General features: G+C 40.1%; 1 protein-coding gene across 1 annotated transcript in view; it reads right to left on the bottom strand.

The window, feature by feature from the left end:
• Positions 1 to 19,286, bottom strand: part of CIR1 (corepressor interacting with RBPJ, 1) — a 22,972-nt gene extending 3,686 nt beyond the window's left edge. The window contains exons 1-7 of the mRNA XM_010185551.1: positions 19,196 to 19,286; positions 18,590 to 18,663; positions 16,703 to 16,716; positions 16,498 to 16,553; positions 16,093 to 16,141; positions 15,770 to 15,887; positions 1,210 to 1,316 (exon numbers count right to left, since the gene is read on the bottom strand). Of these exons, the coding sequence (XP_010183853.1) occupies positions 1,210 to 1,316; positions 15,770 to 15,887; positions 16,093 to 16,141; positions 16,498 to 16,553; positions 16,703 to 16,716; positions 18,590 to 18,663; positions 19,196 to 19,284 (507 nt within the window). The 5' untranslated portion in view covers positions 19,285 to 19,286. The remainder of the gene's footprint in view (positions 1 to 1,209; positions 1,317 to 15,769; positions 15,888 to 16,092; positions 16,142 to 16,497; positions 16,554 to 16,702; positions 16,717 to 18,589; positions 18,664 to 19,195) is intronic.
• Between the last annotated feature and the right edge of the window lie 1,883 nt (positions 19,287 to 21,169).

Below are 21,169 nucleotides of genomic sequence, written 5' to 3'. Positions count from 1 at the left end.
AGGGAAAGAAACATTTCTGAAATAGTTAATAAAAATGAGCCAATTCTGGAGCCCACATGATTCCCCGGGATAAGTCACTCCTTTGTTATCATGCTTGGATGAATAGGGAAGATGCTAGTCCTCCTCAAAGCCAGAGTAATTTAAGCAAATTACTTTTCTGTCTCAGTTTAGTCATTAGGAAAATGGGTATTAACACATCTACCTCACTGTTGTGTTATTAGTCTTTAAATGCTCATGAAGTGTTCCAGCAATGCAAAATACTGTAATCATATCATCTATATACAGCAACGCAATCAGCAAAGCTACTTTGAAGACCCTGAATTCCTCAAATCATGAGCATCTGGTACACTACAGTTCTCCATTGTGATGTTTTTCATTTCAGCCACACTCAGGAGGGGAAAGAAGAAATAAAGATTAAAAAGCTCTTCCCAAAACCCCACCACACCTAACATAAACCGAACGCACTGGTATCACCATGCACCATTTCACACTGACCACATGCTACATTTTTCTGGGGCACACAGCTTGTATAAATGCAAAGGCACATCCATCTGTGGAGACAACTGAATTGTTGATTTAGTCAAGATTTCAAGACCAGGTGAGGGCTGTCATCCCCTCTCTACATGAGACTTGGTCAGCTGGTGGTTTGATTATCCTGTCATATGAATCAAGGCACATGAATTTCGTGGTAGCTCACTCAAGGAGCGTATACGAATTTTTCACTTTACAATTTTATAAAAGCACCTCAATTAGAAATGGACTTCGTGCAGCCCAAGCAAAGACAATTAAACATTTTCACTCCCAGAAATAATAGATGTAACAACAGTCAGCGAAGCAGAAAAATCTCGAGCTATACCGTTCCTGGCAGTAATTATTTGTGCATACTTCCTCAAACTTCATCCAAAGGCTAGCACTGCAACAGAGGCGTGCGGCAAAACCCCTAATCATCCTCTTTATGAAAAAATTCCATTTCTAGTCACCCAGAGGAGGGATTTAATTTATTATATGTGGTTTTAAAAGAAGTAATTTATGATCACCATTCTGACTGAAACAAAGCTGGAAAACAGTAAGCTTTAGGACGTTTTTCTACCGGTGTAGCTGTTCAGCTTTCCTATGGATATGCATATTTGAAAACATTAAGCAACAATTCACAAGCAATCACATTTAGATTTACAGACATTTTCAGCTTACTGGTAAAAAGATCATTACCTGTGATGGATCATTTGCGGTCAAGTTTCTCCCCAGTACATTTTGCTTCAGTGCAAACCCACTGTTTCTCATCTCCGCTATTAGCTCTGAGGGGTGCATTGATGGCCCTGTTCACAAAAATCACAGTTTGAATGTATCATTTAGATCTCTCTACATTTTTTGGACTCCACAGTAGGAATTCAGCTGAAGCTTTGTTAAGTAAAATCACAGCTAAATCAACTCAATAATCTTCTGCTGAGCAAATAATCAGATATGATTTTCTAAAACAGCAGTCTGGAGATTCAGAATAGAAAATAATTGCATTTTTCTTTAAGTACAAGGGGATTCTCTTATATAACTTTGTCATGCCGAAAACAATATATTTAGGTAGGTCTAGTAATGTACTTTTATTACAGTAGAAAAGCACAGGAAACCTAAAGAAAACACATTAAGTAAGACTTTTAGGTGCCTTCTCTCCCTTAAAACAACAGAAAAACGTACTTCTAATATGTCACTAATCAGGCATTTTTCATAATGACACAAAGTTTTGAACTTAAATGCAAAAAGGAATCATTATTAGAAACTCAGCATACATATGGAAAAGAAAGAAATACATGACAAAATTATCTAGAGCCTTACTTATTCTAGAGACCCCCAGACATGCTGGTCTCTAGGTTGTTAGCTCCTCTGAGGTTTCTGTTTTATCAGCTTAAAAAAAACCCCCCAATATTTTGCATTAGAGTAGGTGTTTGGGATTAGGCACATGTTACCTATTTTCGCAAACACCAAACAAGGAGTACAATACGAGATGTATTTTGGATCATTCAGACTTGACTGCATAATTTATAAACCCTGCAACGCACTCTTGACTCCCGTGATCATCAAAACCACACGGACTTGGCTGATCAGGTACCTTTTCCTCACCCTAAACATACACCTTTTCCTGAGGTCACTTTCAGGAAATTTCCTTACCGATTCATTCAGGGACCTCACTGCCAACGAATTAGCACTACTTTATAAAGTAAAACTAAATTAGGAGGAATGTGAAATAGAGCACGGAGCATAGGATTGCATAAATAAACGAACTGTAAACTATAAACTCAACCAGTTTCATTAAACATCCTGGTCCTGCTTTGTGGTTTTAAGAGTTTCTTAGTTGTGGAGATGGACAAAACTCAGACGTTTTTAACACGGAAAAGTATGGAAAAGGAGATTTTTTTTACTATGGAAAATATATTGAAAGTAAAATAGCACTTTCTCAAAAAAATGCCAACTTCAACTTTTTCTTTGTTTTCCTGTATATTACACTGCTTCCAGAAAAAACCAGGTCTACTTGTAAAGCAGGAAGAGGATAAAACTTTGAAAATGGTTTAAGGAGCCCTTGAATTATCGACTTTCTTTTCACAAATGCCTTCTTTCGCCAGGCAAAAAAATTCTAATGAGATATCTTTTAGTCTTTCCTTGAGTTTGCATTTTTATTAAGTAGGGGGTTACTCCTTCTCCCCCATATATATCCCAAGAGTGCTTTTTCCTTTCATGTGTTACAGTGTAATTGTAAACTTACTTATAGTTAATGGATGTATATGGGCTCCAGTGTCTACATTTTTGCTTATTTTCCCAAATTACTCTGTCTGGAACAGAAATGGATAATAGACAGAAACCTAATAACAGAATTTGGTAGCAGCAGATGCCTTGATTTGAAAAGGCCACAAAAGCCAGCCATACCATTCAGTCAAATACCCTGTATGAGGAGGCTGAATGGAGACGAAGTACAGAGGCACGGAAGAAGATTTCACCATACCAAAGTAACAAAAATGTGTGACCAGACTGAAGCCTGGAATGCCCCGATAATTCAAAGGCAGCAAACCCCACTGCCTAACAAAGTAACCTAACTAACATTTTGATGTGTATTGGATACCTAATTATTTCCATTAGGGTGATTAGATAACTAGAGGAATACGACTTGTCCAAATACAGGAGATTTGCAGAAGAACCAAGGCAGAAGCTCCGACTTCATGGTTCCACATGAGGACTAGGAGCAGGCTCGAGAGCAGAGAGGCACGAAGGCACAGGGGCCTCTTGCAGGCATCCTGTGCATAACACTGATGGATGACACAGGTGAACCTGCTTGCACTTCTTTCTGAAAAGCTGATGCCACTGAACTTCTCAGAAGTTCTGCTGCCCAATGACAGCAAGAGCACATGGCTACTTTCGTTCAGGTAGCGATGCTAGGTCACAGTAGGGAGAAAACAGTATCGGACCTGGGAGTCCAAAGAGACTGTTTTCTATCTAGTTACAAGTCCAAGCTGAGAAGTTCAATTAAGACATCGTATTTGACAATGTTCAATTAAGACACTGTATTTGCACAGCTCAATAGCAAACCTCTATTATTATTTACTTTCTGCAATACAACGAGAATCAAGAAAATATTTTTTCTCATAACTAAACTCCTTTGCCTGGAATGAAAGGTCAATGCTTGGAGACTTTCTTTGCTCATGCGTGCCTCAACAGACTGCTTTTGATTTATAGTTTAACAATTTTGATAAGCAAATCTGATTTTCTTTGAAATATCAGTGACAATTTGAGGTCTCCTAGGATTCCTGGACACAGATCTTTTATGTGACAGCACTGAGGGTTGTAACATACTTCTTTTGGGGCTATTTCTTCAAACAGTCTTTGAAGATGTAGATGCCTAAATGTGTGAGCAAAGAATCGCTTTCCCATTTCCACACTATAAGAGTAAGCAGGGGACTTCTCCTGGCTAATACAAATGAGGGAGACAAAAACTGTAAAGAAACCCTAAACACTGAACCTCACTCGACCTCTCAGAAGTGCTCTTGGCTTCCTTATTTAAGAGCTAAAGTTTAAATCTTGGAGCCACCAGTATAGTGGCTGGTAGAGGGCCTCTTCCTTTGCTTGGTGTGAACTGATGGTAGAGTCTTGCTTGTTGGAGAAGCGAGCCCAGCATCATCAAACTTGGTTTGTGTGGTAAGCCAGAGAGGTGAATCTTTTCAGTCTTTGGCTCATGACTACACTTAATGTCATCACCCTCCAAGATCTTCAGACAAAATGGTACTAAGTATACCTGATAGCCAGATACCTTCATCTGGTTAAATTGCAATTAAGTCACTGTAAAACTGACCGTAAGATTGAGCTGAGAGGTTCTCAGTTGGCTAAAATCTTGGGAACTGATTCTAGCCAAGTATTCTTGAGCAGCACCCATTGACTTGCAAAAAATCACTCCTACATCAGGCATAGAAAAATACTTTGTGTACCATGAAAACTGATGTCCTCAGATATGCATTCCTTACGAACTTGTGAGGCAGTCTGTGAAGAAGCCACCTGCGTGATGTTATGTAGGTGAAAACACCTAGAGGTGACATTATTCCATGAGTTGACAGAATGTTAGATACAGGAATCCTGTAAAAATAGCTGATTGCTGTGACTTCCACCAGCCGGTCTCTCAGCATTCATCCAACTAAAAATAAGTGCAAAGTTACAATGTTTCATCATCTGTTTCTTATTCTTTCTGAAACAAGTCAAATACAGTACCTTGCTATTTTTGAATATGACTGTCAAGCTTATTTTCTGGAATTTACATTTTGATAGGGGAAAAAAAGAAAAAGAAAAGAAAAGAAAAAAAACCTTTGAAAGTTTTCCGGATGACACTTGTTTAAAACTAAAACATTTATCTGCTTTAAAATTAATTCACAGTCTCGAAAAAGCTTTTTATCATATAGTGGAATTAATTGCATGCTGATATCATACTTATTTTTGTGCATTAAGACAACTGACAACTTGTTAAGTTTTCTACAGCTACAGGTACTTAAAATTATATTAAGGGCTTGCACAAAAGAGGTTCTGTAGTCAAAGACCCACCAAAGGATTTTTAAAGTATTTTTTTCACCGTCTTTATAATTCTCAAGAAGCAGTGTTGTCAAGCAAATAGACTACAGTTCCTTCCTGCTTCTTACTTCCCACAGAAGTTCTTGCTGCCTTAATTCTCTCTGTTATCTTCTGTATAAGATACCATTTAAGGACAAAATCCAGATAGCTCAGTTGACTCAGAGTTGGGGCACAAAATCTGGAAACTCAAACCATTCAATGAAGTGAGAAAAGAAGGATTTCAGCCTTCTCAAAGTACAACCTAAGTGCAACCTTGGCATGACAGCTGTTGGTGCATCTTTATAATATTAGTACAATTAAATAAACAGAAAAGCTGTCAATAGATTTCTTTTCTGAAGCCTATATGAGCATCAACGATATTGGACTGCAGAAGGACATCATACCAGGACTTCTACAAGACAGTGCCAACTTATTTTTTTTTATAACAAAGAGTGCTCCAACTTCTTATCACACTTAACTGAGGCCAATTTAAAATCAGTTCTGCTCCTATTAAACAACCAGGGAGCGAAATACAATTCTGGATTTCAAGTACTTAGATGCCCAGCTTACAGCAAGCTCCCCCTTCCCATTACTACCCCCACTTCCAGATCGGTAACAACCTCTAGCTGCAAATTCACTTCAATTCTGCCTGCCCTTCTCCTGAAGCTGCAAATGCAGCGTGTGTGCAGTGCACTGCTGTTGCCAGAACGCTTCCTCCCAGAGGCACGGGCACGGGACTCCTGTCAGGAGAGCCGCGCTGGCTGTATCGCACCACCTAGCCAGCCTCCATTACACCGTCTAAAGCACGTTTGCAAATTATCCAATATTAGAGAACAGTTTCTAAAACCTCTTTTCCTAACGACTGTGATTAAATAGTACATTTTCCTGCGACAGTTTCACTGGCAGCAAGGACAGGCCATAATGTTTTGATTGCCTGTATCACCAAAAATAGCAGTTCTACTTCTGTCTCCTCACGATGCACAGTCCTGACAGTATCTGCTGAATTTATTGCTAAAAGCTTTTACTGTTGTCACCAGCGCAGATGAACAAACCGAATTATTCTTTGCAACCAAATAAGTTTTAAATGGACTTTTATTATGGAAAGCATACGGAAAGCAGAGAGATAAGAAACAGTAGCAGCGTAACCACTATTCCCACCTGTGGCAGGGCAAATTACAGTAACCAGTTGCACTTAGATTGTGGCTGCTGCTACGTATTAGTATGAAATGAAGACTACTCAGTATAAAAGTTACTGAAAAAGGCAGTAGGTCCTGCACGGTGTCATTTTAATTACAGCTTTTAACCTTTATTTTCATGAACGCTCATTCTGTGCATCATCAAAACAGAGTATTTAGAACAGGGCTTTTCTAGAGCTTCCCCTTCCCTGGAATGTGTTCTGGTGTGGGACATCTTTTAGTTTACAGATGTCATCGTTTTAATCTAAAAACACCACCATCACCATACCATCAGACTTCTCCCGACTTGGTAACTGCGAGATAATTTACACGAATAGAAATGCAAACAAAGCACACCCGTGTAGCTGCTATCAAGTTGCCAGTAGGCATCACACCCTGTATATACCACTCTACCGTGGTTTTTAATTTATTAATCAAGGACAAGATACTTCCAACGCTTATCCTTTATTACTACATAATTTTTGTTAACAAAGTAGGCCTAAAGCATGTTGACTTCGTTCTTTCCTATAGACATCTTGGACAACCTGAGGCCAGGACTCTTCCAAATTTAAATTGGATTTTCTATGTAAAATAAATTAATAAATACTCCAGGGAGTATGCAAACAGCTCTTTCACATTAAGCAGGTTTTCAAAACCCACCAGTAGAATGGTTTCCTGTTTAGCACACAATCACATGAAGGACGAGTACACTCCAAATTCAGAATGCTGCCTTCTGCGGATGGCAGCAAAGGCACAACATACGATACAAGGCTTTTTAGGTTTGGCTTTAAGAGAGAAACTAACTTTAAAATTAGCATAGACAGCTCTGTCAATACATGCATATACTTTTTTTGTGCTCTCCACAGAGTTTCGTATTTTTTTTCCTCATACGGCTTAAAAGTAAATTGAACAGAAATGGAAAAAAATTACAGACTGAGCCTAGTGACGCTGTATCGTCCGTGAACTCTTACTGCAGTTGTGACAGAGATAAGAGTAGACACTTATTTAGCTAAAGGACAAAGAGCTATTATCAGAATTATGTGATCCTGATCCTGGTCATGAAGAACGTAGCAATTCTGTGCTGCCGCCACTAATTCAGAATTGATAATTTTTTACTGATAATTTTTCTATCTATTTCAGAGATGACTGCATTCAGACCATATTTACACTTCAAAGCAACTGCTGTAGTTGGCATTGAGAGAAATCAATGAATAAAAAAACTCAGGCTTTTAATTAGCTCTTCTTCAGAGGGTCTGCATTTTAACTGAATTTAACACTTGAGCACAGAATTTCCGTATAATTTGCCACGCTTTTGTCAGAGGGTATTTCAGAGAAACCCGAGTTTCCTTTTTACTTTTTTTGAGTAGTAAAAACTATTGAACATTATCAAAGTGCTATAGGAATCCATATTTATTGCCTAAATGCTAAGCACAAGACTTCTAACAGGAATCTGGATTTTATGCATTCACACCAAATACAGAGGCTTCTGAAACATAAATGGAGGATTATTCTAAAATGTGATGGTTCTTAAACTATGTGAAGATTTAGTTAAGGTTCCTACTGTTCACAATCAAAGGTCTCAGCTGCAGATCGTAAAGGAGGTTTCATACACGGTATGTTTCTACGGATGACCATTTACACAAATACTCACAGTTAACATAGTCAAATACCTTTTCTTTGTTATTACAGATTCAAGAGAACACTTAAATCAATTCCTGCACTCCTGATGGAATGCAGATTTGTATCTGTTGGGAAACAAAAAAGTACCACATTTGTCACTGAAAAAATGCACTGGGATACAGACATAGTATAATACAGACACAGATCTCCTCTCTTGCTGTCTCCATATGACTGAGAATTGCAGTGATTACTACACCAAAAGGAATCTCACCTAAAAGCTCAAGACCAGTTGAACACACTACGTGATAGACTGATCAAAACCAAAGCCATAAATAGTTTAGAGGCACTCAGGCAAAAAAAAAAGAGAGGGCACAAACTCTAGGAGCCAATAATGAGTCTTCAGAAGGTTGTACTTGCATAGACGTACCTAGAGTTTCTTTATCTTCATAGAACGTAGGACACTATATACATGATGCTCCATTACACTTTTACCATTATTAGCCCAAATTTCCCCCATACACTCATCACTTCACAATGCCCTCTTCTCAGTAATCTCACGTGGAGCCGGGTGGCTGTAAAACATTACAAGTAGCCCACAGCAGAGAAGGATGCCTGGCACTCTCCAGGCTTAGGTTTCATAGGCCAAGAGAGTAAGAACCCTTTTTAATCCAACCAGCCCACTTCTTCTAAATACACTGTTGATAAAATTACCTCCCCATTTGAGACACCAGCGTTGCTTCATAAGATGGTAATACCTTTCTTCATAAGACAGTAACACATTCGCAGCATTTAAGCTTTCACAGCCTTTTACCAATCCCCCCTCCAACCCTCACTGACCAGATAAAATTCCTTGCAGGAGGGTGAACAAAAAAAAAAGGTACTTAAGTTTATCCTAACTTTACCTGACCAAGAAAGTTGCAGGAAATTTTGAAGTGAAATAACAAACTTCAAAACATTTTGCACAGAAAACCTACAGTCTCTGCCCTGGTGAGACCGCATCTGGAATATTGTGTCCAGTTCTGGGCCCCTCAGTTCAAGAAGGACAGGAACTGCTGGAGAGAGTCCAGCGTAGGGCTACAAAGATGATCAAGGGAGTGGAGCATCTCCCTTCTGAGGAGCGGCTGAGGGAGCTGGGGCTCTTTAGTTTGCAGAAGAGGAGACTGAGGGGAGACCTCAGTCATGTTTATAAATATTTAAAGGGTGAGTGTCACGAGGATGGAGCCAGGCTCTTCTCGGTGACAAACAATGATAAGACAAGGGGTAACGGACACAAGCTGGAACACAGGAGGTTCCACTTAGATTTGAGAAGAAACTTCTTCTCAGTGAGGGTGACAGAGCCCTGGCCCAGGCTGCCCAGAGAGGTTGTGGAGTCTCCTTCTCTGCAGACATTCAAAACCCGCCTGGACGCCTTCCTGTGTAACCTCATCTGGGTGTTCCTGCTCCGGCAGGGGGATTGGACTGGATGAGCTTTTGAGGGCCCTTCCAATCCCTAACGTTCTGTGGTTCTGTGATTCTAATAAAGTCAAAGGCTTTTCAGGCTTCACCAAAGAAAAAAGGCGCAAAAATCAGTAGATGCTGCTGATTAATGACAAAAAAAGGACTGTAAAAAGAGGCAAAGTTTTATATGCTAGTGACCCATTTTTGCTGGTATGTATTACATACCTTATACATGCATATATACACAGTAGCACATAAAGTCAGAACCACAGCTGGTATTTTCATCTTGTCTGAACTTTGAAAGTTAGGATTTTTATCGGTAAAAACCCCTGTAAATCAGTTTAGCCCAAAGAAGCATTTTGATTGTCTAATTTAGATTTGCAAAGGAGAAGTAAATCTTATAAGTTGGTCTCTGTAAGCCTCACAGCTGGAACATTCTAACACTACTTTGCAGTTTCCAGTGATCAAAGTAAGTTACTTTATATCTAAAACTAAGAATTTCATAATGGAAATAATGCAACACCAGGGGGTGCAGTTATCATGAAATAATTACACTCCTGGGAGATTACAGACAAGGCTGTACCCCAGGGGTGTGATTATCCCATGATAACCACGTCCACTGAAATTGCCTTATTGCAAAAATAATCTCTATTCACTGGTGAGATATTATTCAATAGGCGCTTTTTAAATGGTAAGATTATTATTTTTTTGTATGAATTACCAGCTAGATTAGTAAAATGGTCCCAGAAGCAAAATAACCAAGCCACCATGCCTAAGTTAAGGTACTGATTGTGATTATTTTTGTTTGCTGGAGCGCTGCAGTGTCTGTCAGATCGCGGAAGACGGCAGCCTCTCCTCACAGCTCTGTGCCACAGACGTGCTTTTGCCCTGCAGTGCTTCCACCAAGTAAACTGAAGTCCATGAGTGGTCTCTGCACACAAGATACTCAACACTGAATCCAAAACAGCAACTGCCAATCAGTTGACGTGCAGAGAGGAAGATCACAATGCAGTCTTCACATAAGATTCAAAGACAAATCCTTCTGCTGAAGTAAGAGAATAATAGCTTATAGAATTTATGGGAAAGAAAATGCCTATATTGGTGGTTGTTTTATGATGTGGAAAAAAATGTATTTAGGTAATCAACAGCTCTTCTTTTTTCTTACACAAAAGCAGGGCAAGAACTTTAGATAAGGCAACTAAATCAGTCATAGGAGTTTCATTTTCATTCATTTTAATTCAAACATTTCCCCTGAGGCTGAAAAAAATAAGTCTGAGCCCGAAGCCAACACAAAAAAATTTGTTTTGCTCTCTTTCTGAAGGATGAAAAAAACCCAAAGTGAAGTTGTATCAAATGCTCTTGAATATTCTCATTGTATATTGAGATAGATCATCTATATAGTTTCAAAGGAAACAACAATGGCAAAAGTCAAGTGTATAGTTCTCAAATATATGAAAAATGAAGCAAGGATTTTTTTGAAGCACCTTCTAATAGCTGATGACTATGGAAAATTTGTGTCAAAGAAACATCAAAAACTGCTGAAACACACCACCTCTGGTGTTCTGCAGAACACAACATGCAGCACTAATTCACTGCTCTGTTCACAGGGTATTCCTTTCCTTTTAGCATGACCTACTCATTTGGATAAAACAGCTTCTGCATTACTTAAAACTTCTTTTTTTCATTCAAATAAGGAGTCTAAATCCTACTGAAACTTACTGATTTGGGCATTTAGACAAAAAACACATCACCCCTATTTATCAAATTGAAGTCACCATACAGCTAAGACGTCTGAGGACCCAGCTTTTGAAGGAAGAAAAGAAAGGATGAGGAAAGGCCACTCTTGCTGTTTTTAACTCAATAATTTGGTTATCCCAACAAAACACATTTTTAACCCTCAATTTCTGTCAGAAGCTTTTGCTTTTCACCAAGGAGAAAGATGAAAACGTCCCTCCAATTGAGGAAGTCCCGATCCTTTATTTATTCATAAAGATTTGTTAGCAATACTGTGGCCACCACTGTTTGTACTGGTTTTGGCTGGAATAGAGTTAATTTTCTTTGTAGGAGCTTGTATGATGCTACGTTTTGGGTCTGTGACCAAAAGAGTGTTGATAACACAAGGATGTTTTAGCTGTTGCTGAGCAGTGCTTCCACAGTGTCAAGGCCTTTTCTGTTTTTCAGGTTGTCCTACTAGCAAGCAGTCTGGGGGTGCACAAGCAGCTGGAAGGGGACACAGCTGGGACAGCTGACCCCAGCTGACCAAAGGGATATTCCAGACCAGACGACTTTGTGCTCAGCAATAAAAGCTGGGGAAGAAGGAGGAAGGGGAGCGGCTCAGAGCTATGGTCTTTGTCTTCCCAAGTCACTGTTACGCATGATGGAGCCCTGCTTTCCTGGAGATGGCTGAACACCTGCCTGCTGATGGAAAGTAGTGAATGAATTCCTTGTTTTGCTTTGCTTGTGCATGTGGCTTTTGCTTTACATATTAAACTGTCTTTATCTCAACCCACGAGTTTTCTCACTTTCACCATTCCAATTTTCTCCCCGATCCTGCTGCGGGGCAGCGAGCGAGCAGCTGTATGGGGCTGAGCTGCCTACCTGGGCTAAACCACCCTGTTTCCTTTCCAGGTTAATTAACTCTGCTCAGTAAGGTTCCTGAGAGCAGTTACCCTTCTACACCAGAGATATTTAAAGGCTTCAAAGTTATTACACGATGGAATTCAGTCACGAGGCTGATTAGTATACAATAAACTTCTCCTGTGATTCCTAAATTTGTACGTGTGAGATGTCTCAGTTCTCCTTTACAGCAGAGATCTGAAGTTTTGACCATTACTGTTCTGTGGGCGGGAACATATTTGGGTCAATGCATGAAGACAGCAGTGAACAAGACAAAGTAATCTATTTTCCTATGTGTTAAATGTGCGCTTCTCTAACGAAGAACAAGGTTCCTAAGAACAAGGCCTGTTAAAAGGAACCTACGGGGAAGCCAGACCATTTCTTAAAAGCTACTGCTGCAGAAACTAGTGATGCCAATGTCTTAGAACATCCAGTTCAGAGCCATGAGGCCGAGGGTTCCCAAGCACCAACTTCTCAGAGATTCATTACCAGCCGGGATGCTTTGCAGTACACAGACCAGCATCTTCAAGGCTGAGCTGATGCATGGTATGCTCTAAAAAGAGACCGTGTTTGCAAAGTTTTAAGAATCCTAACCTAAATATAGTTAGTGTAACTGCCATGCACTGCCTGGAAAATGATTAAATCCAGTTTGCAAGAAAAGGATGCAAGACCATCTTTTATTACGATGAAAAGACTTTAAATCAGAGGAAATAAAGTGCTACTAAGTACATCACATAGAAGCAATAGAGATCTTTTCATAGACTTTATCAAAAAATTCTAAAGATTTGCTCTTTTAAAAGTAAAAAGGTTTCAATGATTTATAGCCTACATTTGGTCCTTCTAATACAATTAATTTAATAAACTAACTGGAGTCTTGGTATATTGACTATTGTACTAAAGGTCTACTTTTATTCATTATTATATCTGTATTGCTCAAATGTACCCTTTCACTCATGAGACAACATTTATATTTCAATTTCCTGACACATAAGCTAGCAACAAGCTTCCAAAGATGAGTTTCTAAATATGGAATTACTTCCTGACCTTTAAAAGTATTATTTGCTCTAATAATTTAGCCCAACATCTTTCAACTCTTTCTTTAGAGCTGGTTGCAAACATATTTTTACACATTTAGCTATTAAAAAAACCCCAGTCAGATAAATTAAATACTCATTCCACACTTGCTGTATACTATAAGCATGATGTAAGCTTTAACACGCCACATGGATGAATTGTGAGTCTTAAGAGAATCAGTGAATTCAGTCAGTTGTGTTCTCACTTAACTGTAGTGCTTCATTTACATATATGGAATTTCCAGAAGTCAAAGGAGCATAATTCAACTTGTTATTAAATCAGATGAAGTCTTAGAAAAGTTGATGAAAGGATTATATTCCTGAGGTTAGAAAAAGCAGACAACCTTTTATCTGATGATCTAATTAATGATAGTACTACTTCCTATAAGCCTTGTAGCAGCTATTAAATCCAAAACTTAAGATTGTTTTAAACTTTACCTGCAGTGTTTTTACATACAGTTTCCCTGAAAGAAAGAATGAGAAGGTAGCGGTATCATTACAGCTGACTATTCAAATCCAAGAACAGTGTCTTACAAATTATATATACAAACCCTGATCTGTCGCCCACCCCTACTCCCTGAAATCCTTCCTCTCAGCCTGCAAGAAGTCTGTGCTCAGCGCAGCACACTGCCTTCTAAGTTCAAGAGTCGAAAATGAGAAGGCACTGGCACAGTCTGAGAACATCGACATAGTTTTACAGCGCTTTCCTTAGTGCAAAATTCACCGTATGTGCTAAATCCCTCTCTTTAGGCTTAGAATGCCTGGAAAGCTACCCAAGGAACATCCCTCTGACTAGGAAATGCTCATAGCAGTCAAATGTTGCCTACATCTAGACAGCGAGGTTCAGGTAGGTTTGAAGCAAGCAGTCAGTCTTATACTGACACTGCAATGTGTCTGCATTACGCTGTTACAAATAAGAAGTCCACTTTTGCGCTTGCGCAAGCATGTACAGGTATCTTCAAATTTCCCAGCCAAGCACTCCTAAAGATTACCTACATCATCTGAACAAAAAAAAAAAAACAATTTAAAAAAAATGTGACTGCTGCAGCACAAAAGTGTATCTGACATGTAAGAGCTGCACACTGCAAGTCTACCACTACCAAATGCTCCAAGCACAATTTTTTCTAAGATAAGAACAAGGCAAGAAAATGATTTAATGTTACAGACTACTTACTGAATATAAAGGCTGAGAATGGCAGCTACAGGACATAAAAGCAGAGTGTAAGAGGCCTTGTTTCCTTTCAGGTAAGTTTTTCAGGCCTCACCTCAAAGAAATGACATATCTAGGTGAACTAATTCTGAAAAGCAAAATTGTTGGTAGGCTAAATATTAGTACTAAAACTAAGAGCTACTACATAAAATAGATAACCTGAGGAAAGAAATGTTATCAAGTGTGCAATTGTAATGGGATCCCTGCAAAACTGAATAAACACCACAGCACATGACCTTAAACACAAGAAGGACATGGAGCTGTTGGAGCAGGTCCAGAGGAGGTCCACGAAGATGATCAGAGGGTTGGAGCACCTCCCCTACGAGGATCAACTGAGAGAGTTGGGGCTGTTCAGCCTGGAGGAAAGAGGGCTCCAGGAAGACCTTACTGCAGTCTACAGGAAAGTTGAAGAGGGACTTTTTACAAGGGCAGGTAGCAACAGGATGAGGAGTAACGGCTGTGAACTGGAAGAGGGTAGATTTGGACTGGATATTAGGAAGAAATTCTTTACTGTGAGGGTGGTGAGACACTGGCACAGGTTGCCCAGGGAAGCTGTGGATGCCCCCTCATTGGGAGGGTTCAAGGCCAGGTTGGACGGGGCTTTGGGCAACCTGGTCTGGTGAGAGGTGTCCCTGCCCATGGCAGGGGGTTGGACTGGATGAGCTTTAAGGTCCCTTCCAACCCAAACCATTCCATGATTCTATGATTCAAGTGCAGCACAGCAAATCTGAGGACCCACCTGTCTTACCAGGTGTTTCTTTAATGTACCACAATTTTAAGAATCTTAAAAATTTCACAAACTTGGGTCAACTTACAGAAAACAAAGTATCATAGGCAAAAAATATTCAATGTGAATGTTTATATCCACTTCTTTAAACCTCATCTAACATTAAATGCTGTGTGACTTCAAGTAACAGGGATGGTAAGAGAGGAAAAAATTGTAGCTTAGGAAGCAACAAAAAGTCAGCTGAAAGGAAACAAGGCATTTGGAAATCCTGGTTTCAATTGCTCGTCCACTCACAGAAGCACAATCACGTACATAAAATCTCCAAACCTCTCCTTTTTTCCAAGTGATTAACAAAGATCTACTGATATATTTCAGTTTTCCCAAGCAGTTTCAGAATCTGAACTGGGACAGTCTACAGCCTATTACATTAACTATTTGTTTTCTGGCTCCAATATATTAACAAAGATCTACTGATATATTTCAGTTTTGCCAAGTAGTTTCAGAATCTGAACTGGGACAGTCTGGCAATCCATTACATTAACTATTTGTTTTCTGACTCAAATATTGTCATTCTGATATAAACAACCTCACTGCAGCTTCAGAGTTTTTGCTACAGATGGAACCAAAGTAAAAGCCATGGAACCTTTTTAAAATGTGTCACTAATTAGAAAATTAGGTACCTGTCATTTGAAGTAATTAACTTTAAATTGTGGATCCTACATTTGGAACAAAGAAGTGTTTTCCCCATTTCATCAACACTTTGAAACACGATAAACGTAAACCTTCTAAAATTAAACCTGATTAGTTCCCCCCAAGTTTCTAACCATTCACTGCCTACCTGAACCATCGCTGGAGACCGAACTTGCGTTAATTCCAGAAAGACCAAATAAGGGACATTCTCGATCAGTGTTTACATGACCCCACTTGTGACATTTAATACATCTCACATTCCGCACCTAAAAGGAAAAAAAAAGGACATAATTTAGTTAACGATACAGCTTAACATTTACAGAAGTATCTGCGTTATTAGGCGTAAGAGAAGCTTTTAAACTCACTGAGAAACAGATGATAAAATTAAGAGAGTCCACGTGAATGTTCTGCAGTTAGATAATATTTGAAATATACCCAAGACATCCACAGAGTGAAATTTATGGAACTTGCCTGGATACCAAAGGGCTGATCTCTGATATTCATATCATCCTTAGCATATCTGTTACACAAACACAAAAGAAAAGAAATACTCAATTCACTATTTTATTTAAGCCATCATATACTAAACTACCTTTTATTTTTAAGTGTGTATCCATTATCAGAGATATACCTCCAGAAAACGTTATTTTTAATGTCTTTTCAAATATAGATGTAAAATTCAAACAAAAGCTAAGCTGATAAAGGGAACAGTTCCAGGTTTACAGGTTTTACTAATTAACTGCCAAGACATGACAGGATTCACAAGCGACCTGCTCAAAAATAAAAACAGGAAAAAAACCAAAAGAAAAAAAAAAAGGGATATGAAAGGTAAATAATAATAATAAAAAAGATTCAGCTAAAATCCAGACATCTTACTTTTCTCGAGGGGCGACTTTTTGCCATTCAAATTTGTATTCAGTCTCTCCTTCTTGCTATAAAACAGAAAGCATGAGAATTAAAAAAAATTAACACATTTTAATACATTTTAAATACATTAATACATTTTAATACAATTTTTAAATGCATTTTAATACAATTTAAGTAAGTAGAAAGAAAACAAAGAAATGATGTCATGAAATACCTCTTTAGTTTCCTCTTGGAATTTTCAGAAATCATGGAAAGAAAAGAAAGGATACATTAATTATACACGCAAAATGTATCTGGTTTCTAAGCTGGAGACAAAATATTTGATGGTTTCTACTAATACGGCAGTGCAAATTCTCAGAAAGTAACTTTAGTCAATGAGAGTCCATTTATAAATGATCAGCTTCTAGCATATGGTTATAAACCCTGTAAAACCAGAACACTATTTTTAAGCTACATGGATTTGATATATAAATACAAAGAACTTAAAAACTTCTCTTGCAAAAGTAGCAACAATACTTAATTTAAAAATCTTTTAAAAATAGCAAAAATCAAGTTTAAAATTGCATCTGCTTAAGCTTAAGAGACATGCTCAAGCATCTACAAGCTGAAGAGACTACTTCAAGAGCTTTTAAAGTTCAATAATTTAAAAATATGCTCTACAAGAATGAGCCCATCCAAGCATCTCCAAGGGTTTTTGTGCAAATGAGAAAAATGCATTTCAAAGGGAATGTGTTACAGCGCCTTTCCTCAGCTCCGCACTTAGACTCAGATTTTGCTAAAATTAAGTGGCTGTGTATCCACCAGGTCCTTAGTAACTTCTGTTTATGAATCTACTAAACACAGTCATAGTCAGACCCACCAGAACCAGGTCAGCTAGCACTTCTGACCACAGATTCTCAGGATTTATTATTTATAAAACTTGCATTAATTAACTTCTTGCTTCGGTTATTTCCTATGCTTTACAAGCATCAAGCTCAATCATGGGCAGAAGTTTTAAGCAAAAGTGACCCTGCTGTTTCAAAAAAGGACAGTAGAGCAAAACTGTCCTGGTGGCCAGCAGGATGACCATGAGCCAGCACTGTGCCCTTGTGGCCAAGAAGGCCAATGCCATCCTGGGGTGTATCAGGAGGGGGGTGGTTGTAGGGCAGAGAGGTTCTCCTCCCCCTCTACTCTGCCCTGGTGAGACCGCATCTGGAATATTGCGTCCAGTTCTGGGCCCCTCAGTTCAAGAAGGACAGGAACTGCTGGAGAGAGTCCAGCGTAGTGATACAAAGATGATCAAGGGAGTGGAGCATCTCCCTTGTGCAGAAAGGCTGAGGGAGCTGGGTCTCTTTAGTTTGCAGAAGAGGAGACTGAGGGGAGACCTCATTCATGTTTATAAAGATTTAAAGGGTGAGTGTCACGAGGATGGAGCCAGGCTCTTCTCGGTGACAAACAATGATAGGACAAGGGGTAACGGACACAAACTGGAACACAGGAGGTTCCACTGAAATTGGAGAAGAAACTTCTTCTCAGTGAGGGTGACAGAGCACTGGCCCAGGCTGCCCAGAGAGGTTGTGGAGTCTCCTTCTCTGCAGACATTCAAAACCCGCCTGGACGCCTTCCTGTGCAACCTCATCTGGGTGTTCCTGCTCCGGCAGGGGGATTGGACTGGATGAGCTTTGGAGGTCCCTTCCAATCCCTAACGGTCTGGGATTCTGTGAAAACACAGGTCTGTGTTGTCTGTGTCACTGCATTGGTAAGGTCTAGCCCTCCTCATCCAATGGCTTTATAATTAGCTAAAGAAACACCTTTGGTCCACATCAGAAATTCTGCTGTTGCCAGGAAAGAGTCTTCATCTGTTCCTTCCTTTCACATTGAACTGTTGTTTAAAAAAAAACCCAACCATTCTCAGTTTGAAAGAAATTAAAAGTACTGTGAGATAAAAATTATTATATACTACGTATCTCTGCATATTCCCACAGGAAGAACTGAAAATCATACCTTTTAGCACTAGGTCACTATGAACATATTATTTTAAAATAAAAGACACTGTGCTTATTTCTTCAGAGGGTTTTTAGCTTTGCAGTACTGTCTGCCCACCATCAGGAAACAAGAATACCTTTCTTTGCTCCAGGTGGGGCCTCATACATGAAATTCAGACCATTCTTCACACGTTCATCGCCCATAAGCAACCTAAATAAAAAGGACAGAGTTTGGGGTGTTACACACAAAACAGTCACATTGGTGTTACGTATTAACAAAAAAAGGGCAGCAGGAAATTGTTACAATATCTGGCAATTATTCATCTGTTGCTTTGAGTAACAAAAGTTGATTATCCGAAAACCTGAGAGATCAGCCAATACTTTTGTGTGCTCCATCGTGTACCAAAAATCAAACATTTCAATCACAACTGAAATGTAATTCTGTGTCCCCAGAGTTAGGAAAACAGATTTCTGTGTGATCCAAATATATTGTTATACAAGGTTACCTGCTGTTCTTCACAACATATCGTATTTTTAAAAGAATTAGAAGACACACACAAGCCACTTTAAGGAAGCTCTGGTGACCTCTGCTTAATCAGACATCAATTTATGAGTCACTGTCATCTCCTACTACTACAGTCAATGAGAGACAGTATTTCAAATACCTCACAATGATACGTCCTTCACTGCCATGAAAACAAGAGGCAGTAGGAAGAAGGGTGTGATCTTACACCAATTCTCACCTATTATCATAGGATTCCTGTTCTTTCAGATACTGTTGCATTAATTCTTCTTGTTTCTTCTTATCATATGATATTTTCTGTTCCGCCATCCATACCTAGTGAAAACATGTAAGTTTCTACTTTAAACAAATACAAAAAGTACTGCAAAATGTATTTATGTATAAATAAGTGGTTGTGGACATAGCGCACCTGGACTTTACTAAAGCCTTTGACACCATTTCCCACAGCATTCTGCTGGAGAAACTGGCTGCTCACAGCCTGCACAGGCATACTCTTTGCTGGGTAAAAAACTGGCTGGATGGCTGGCCCCAAAGAGTGGTAGTGAACGGAGTTAAATCCAGTTGGAGGCTGGTCACAAGTGGTGTTCCTCGGGGCTCAGTGTGAGGGCCAGTCTTGTTTAACATCTTTATCAACGACCTGGACAAGGGGACTCAGTGCTCCCTCAGTAAGTCTGCAGATGACACTAAGCTGGGCAGAAGTGTTGATCTGCTGAGGGTAGGAAGGCTCTGCAGAGGGACCTGGACAGGCTGGATTGATGGGCTGGGGCCAATTGGATGAGCTTCAACAAGGCCAAGTGCCGAGTCCTGCGCTTTGGTCACACCATGCGGTGCTACAGGCTTGGGGATGAGTGGCTGGAAAGCTGCTTGGCAGAGTGGGATCTGGGGGTACTGGTCAACAGCCAACTGAACATGAGCCAGCACTGTGTCCAGGTGGCCAAGAAAGCCAACAGCATCCTGGCCTGTATCAGAAATAGTGTGGCCAGCAGGAGCAGGGAAGTGATTGTGCCCCCATACTCTGCCATTGGTGAGGCTGTACCTCAAATACTGTGTTCAGTTTTGGGCCCCTCACTACAAGAAGGACACTGAGGTGCTGGAGAGGGTCCAGAGAAGGGCACTGAAGCTGCTGAGAGGTCTGGAGTACAGGTCTTATGAGGAGCAGCTGAGGGAGCTGGGGTTGTTCAGTCTGGAGGAGGCTGAGGGGAGACCTTACCACTCTCTACAACTACTTGAAAGGAGGTTCCAGTGAGGCAGGGGTTGGTCTCCTTTCCCAAGCAATAGCATGAGAGGAAATGGCCTCAAGTTGTGACAATTTAAACCAAGGGAAGGTTTAGATTAGGTCTTAGGAGAAATTTCTTCACTGAAAGGGGTTGTCAGGCACTGAAACAGGCTGTCCAGGGAAGTGGTCGAGTTACCATCTCCAGAGATATTTAAAAGACAGGTAGATGAGGTGCTTAGAGACATGGTTTAGTAGTGGACACATTATGGTTGTACTCTGATCTTGAAGGTCTTTTCCAACAAAATGATTCTATGATTCCACTTAACTGGCTTATTCTGCTGAAAGTATTTGACAAGAGGAAATTCAAATGCTAATGCACATCCAGCATTTCAACAAATGAACTTCACACAAGCAATAATTTTGATAAGCTACAGCCACAACACTTAAGAACCGAAAAGACATGGAAAAGTTTAGTAATGCCAAGGGAAAAGTAAGCTCAGAAAACATCCCAAAGGGTGCCACTGTCTTCCCTGTAGCAACACCTCCTCACCAAACCCCAAATCCCAGGCTGTCTTGGGAGCTCCTGGACTGGTACAGTTCTGGGGAAGAGAGGCCTGGAACCAGGTCCAGGCAGGTGTGAAACACTGGGAAAACACGGGCACACCGTTACAGGCAGGTGTTTTGCTGGGTTGTGTGTGGTGCCTATTTATCCAGGTGTTGGAAAGCTGGAGCCAGGAAGAGGTGAAAGTCACACACACCAGCGACCAAGGACGCCTAAGGCCTCAGGTATTTCTTCACTTTTCTCCCTGCCTCTTCCACAGCCCCTGCCCCAACCCCGGCCTCACTCACCTCAGGAAGGCTGGCATGCCCTATCTACGCCATTACTGTGCCGGGAGACCCTAACCCGCCCGAGACACCGCCCGGCCCCGTCTCGGCCCCCTGGGCTCCCCCGGTGCGCGGTGACCGCGGCCTGACTGA

This window comes from Mesitornis unicolor, unplaced genomic scaffold (assembly GCF_000695765.1).
Source record: "Mesitornis unicolor isolate BGI_N332 unplaced genomic scaffold, ASM69576v1 scaffold18805, whole genome shotgun sequence".
NCBI lineage: Eukaryota > Metazoa > Chordata > Aves > Mesitornithiformes > Mesitornithidae > Mesitornis > Mesitornis unicolor.
The sequence above is the reverse complement of the archived record's forward strand: the minus strand, read 5'-3'. Positions and strand labels throughout refer to the sequence as shown.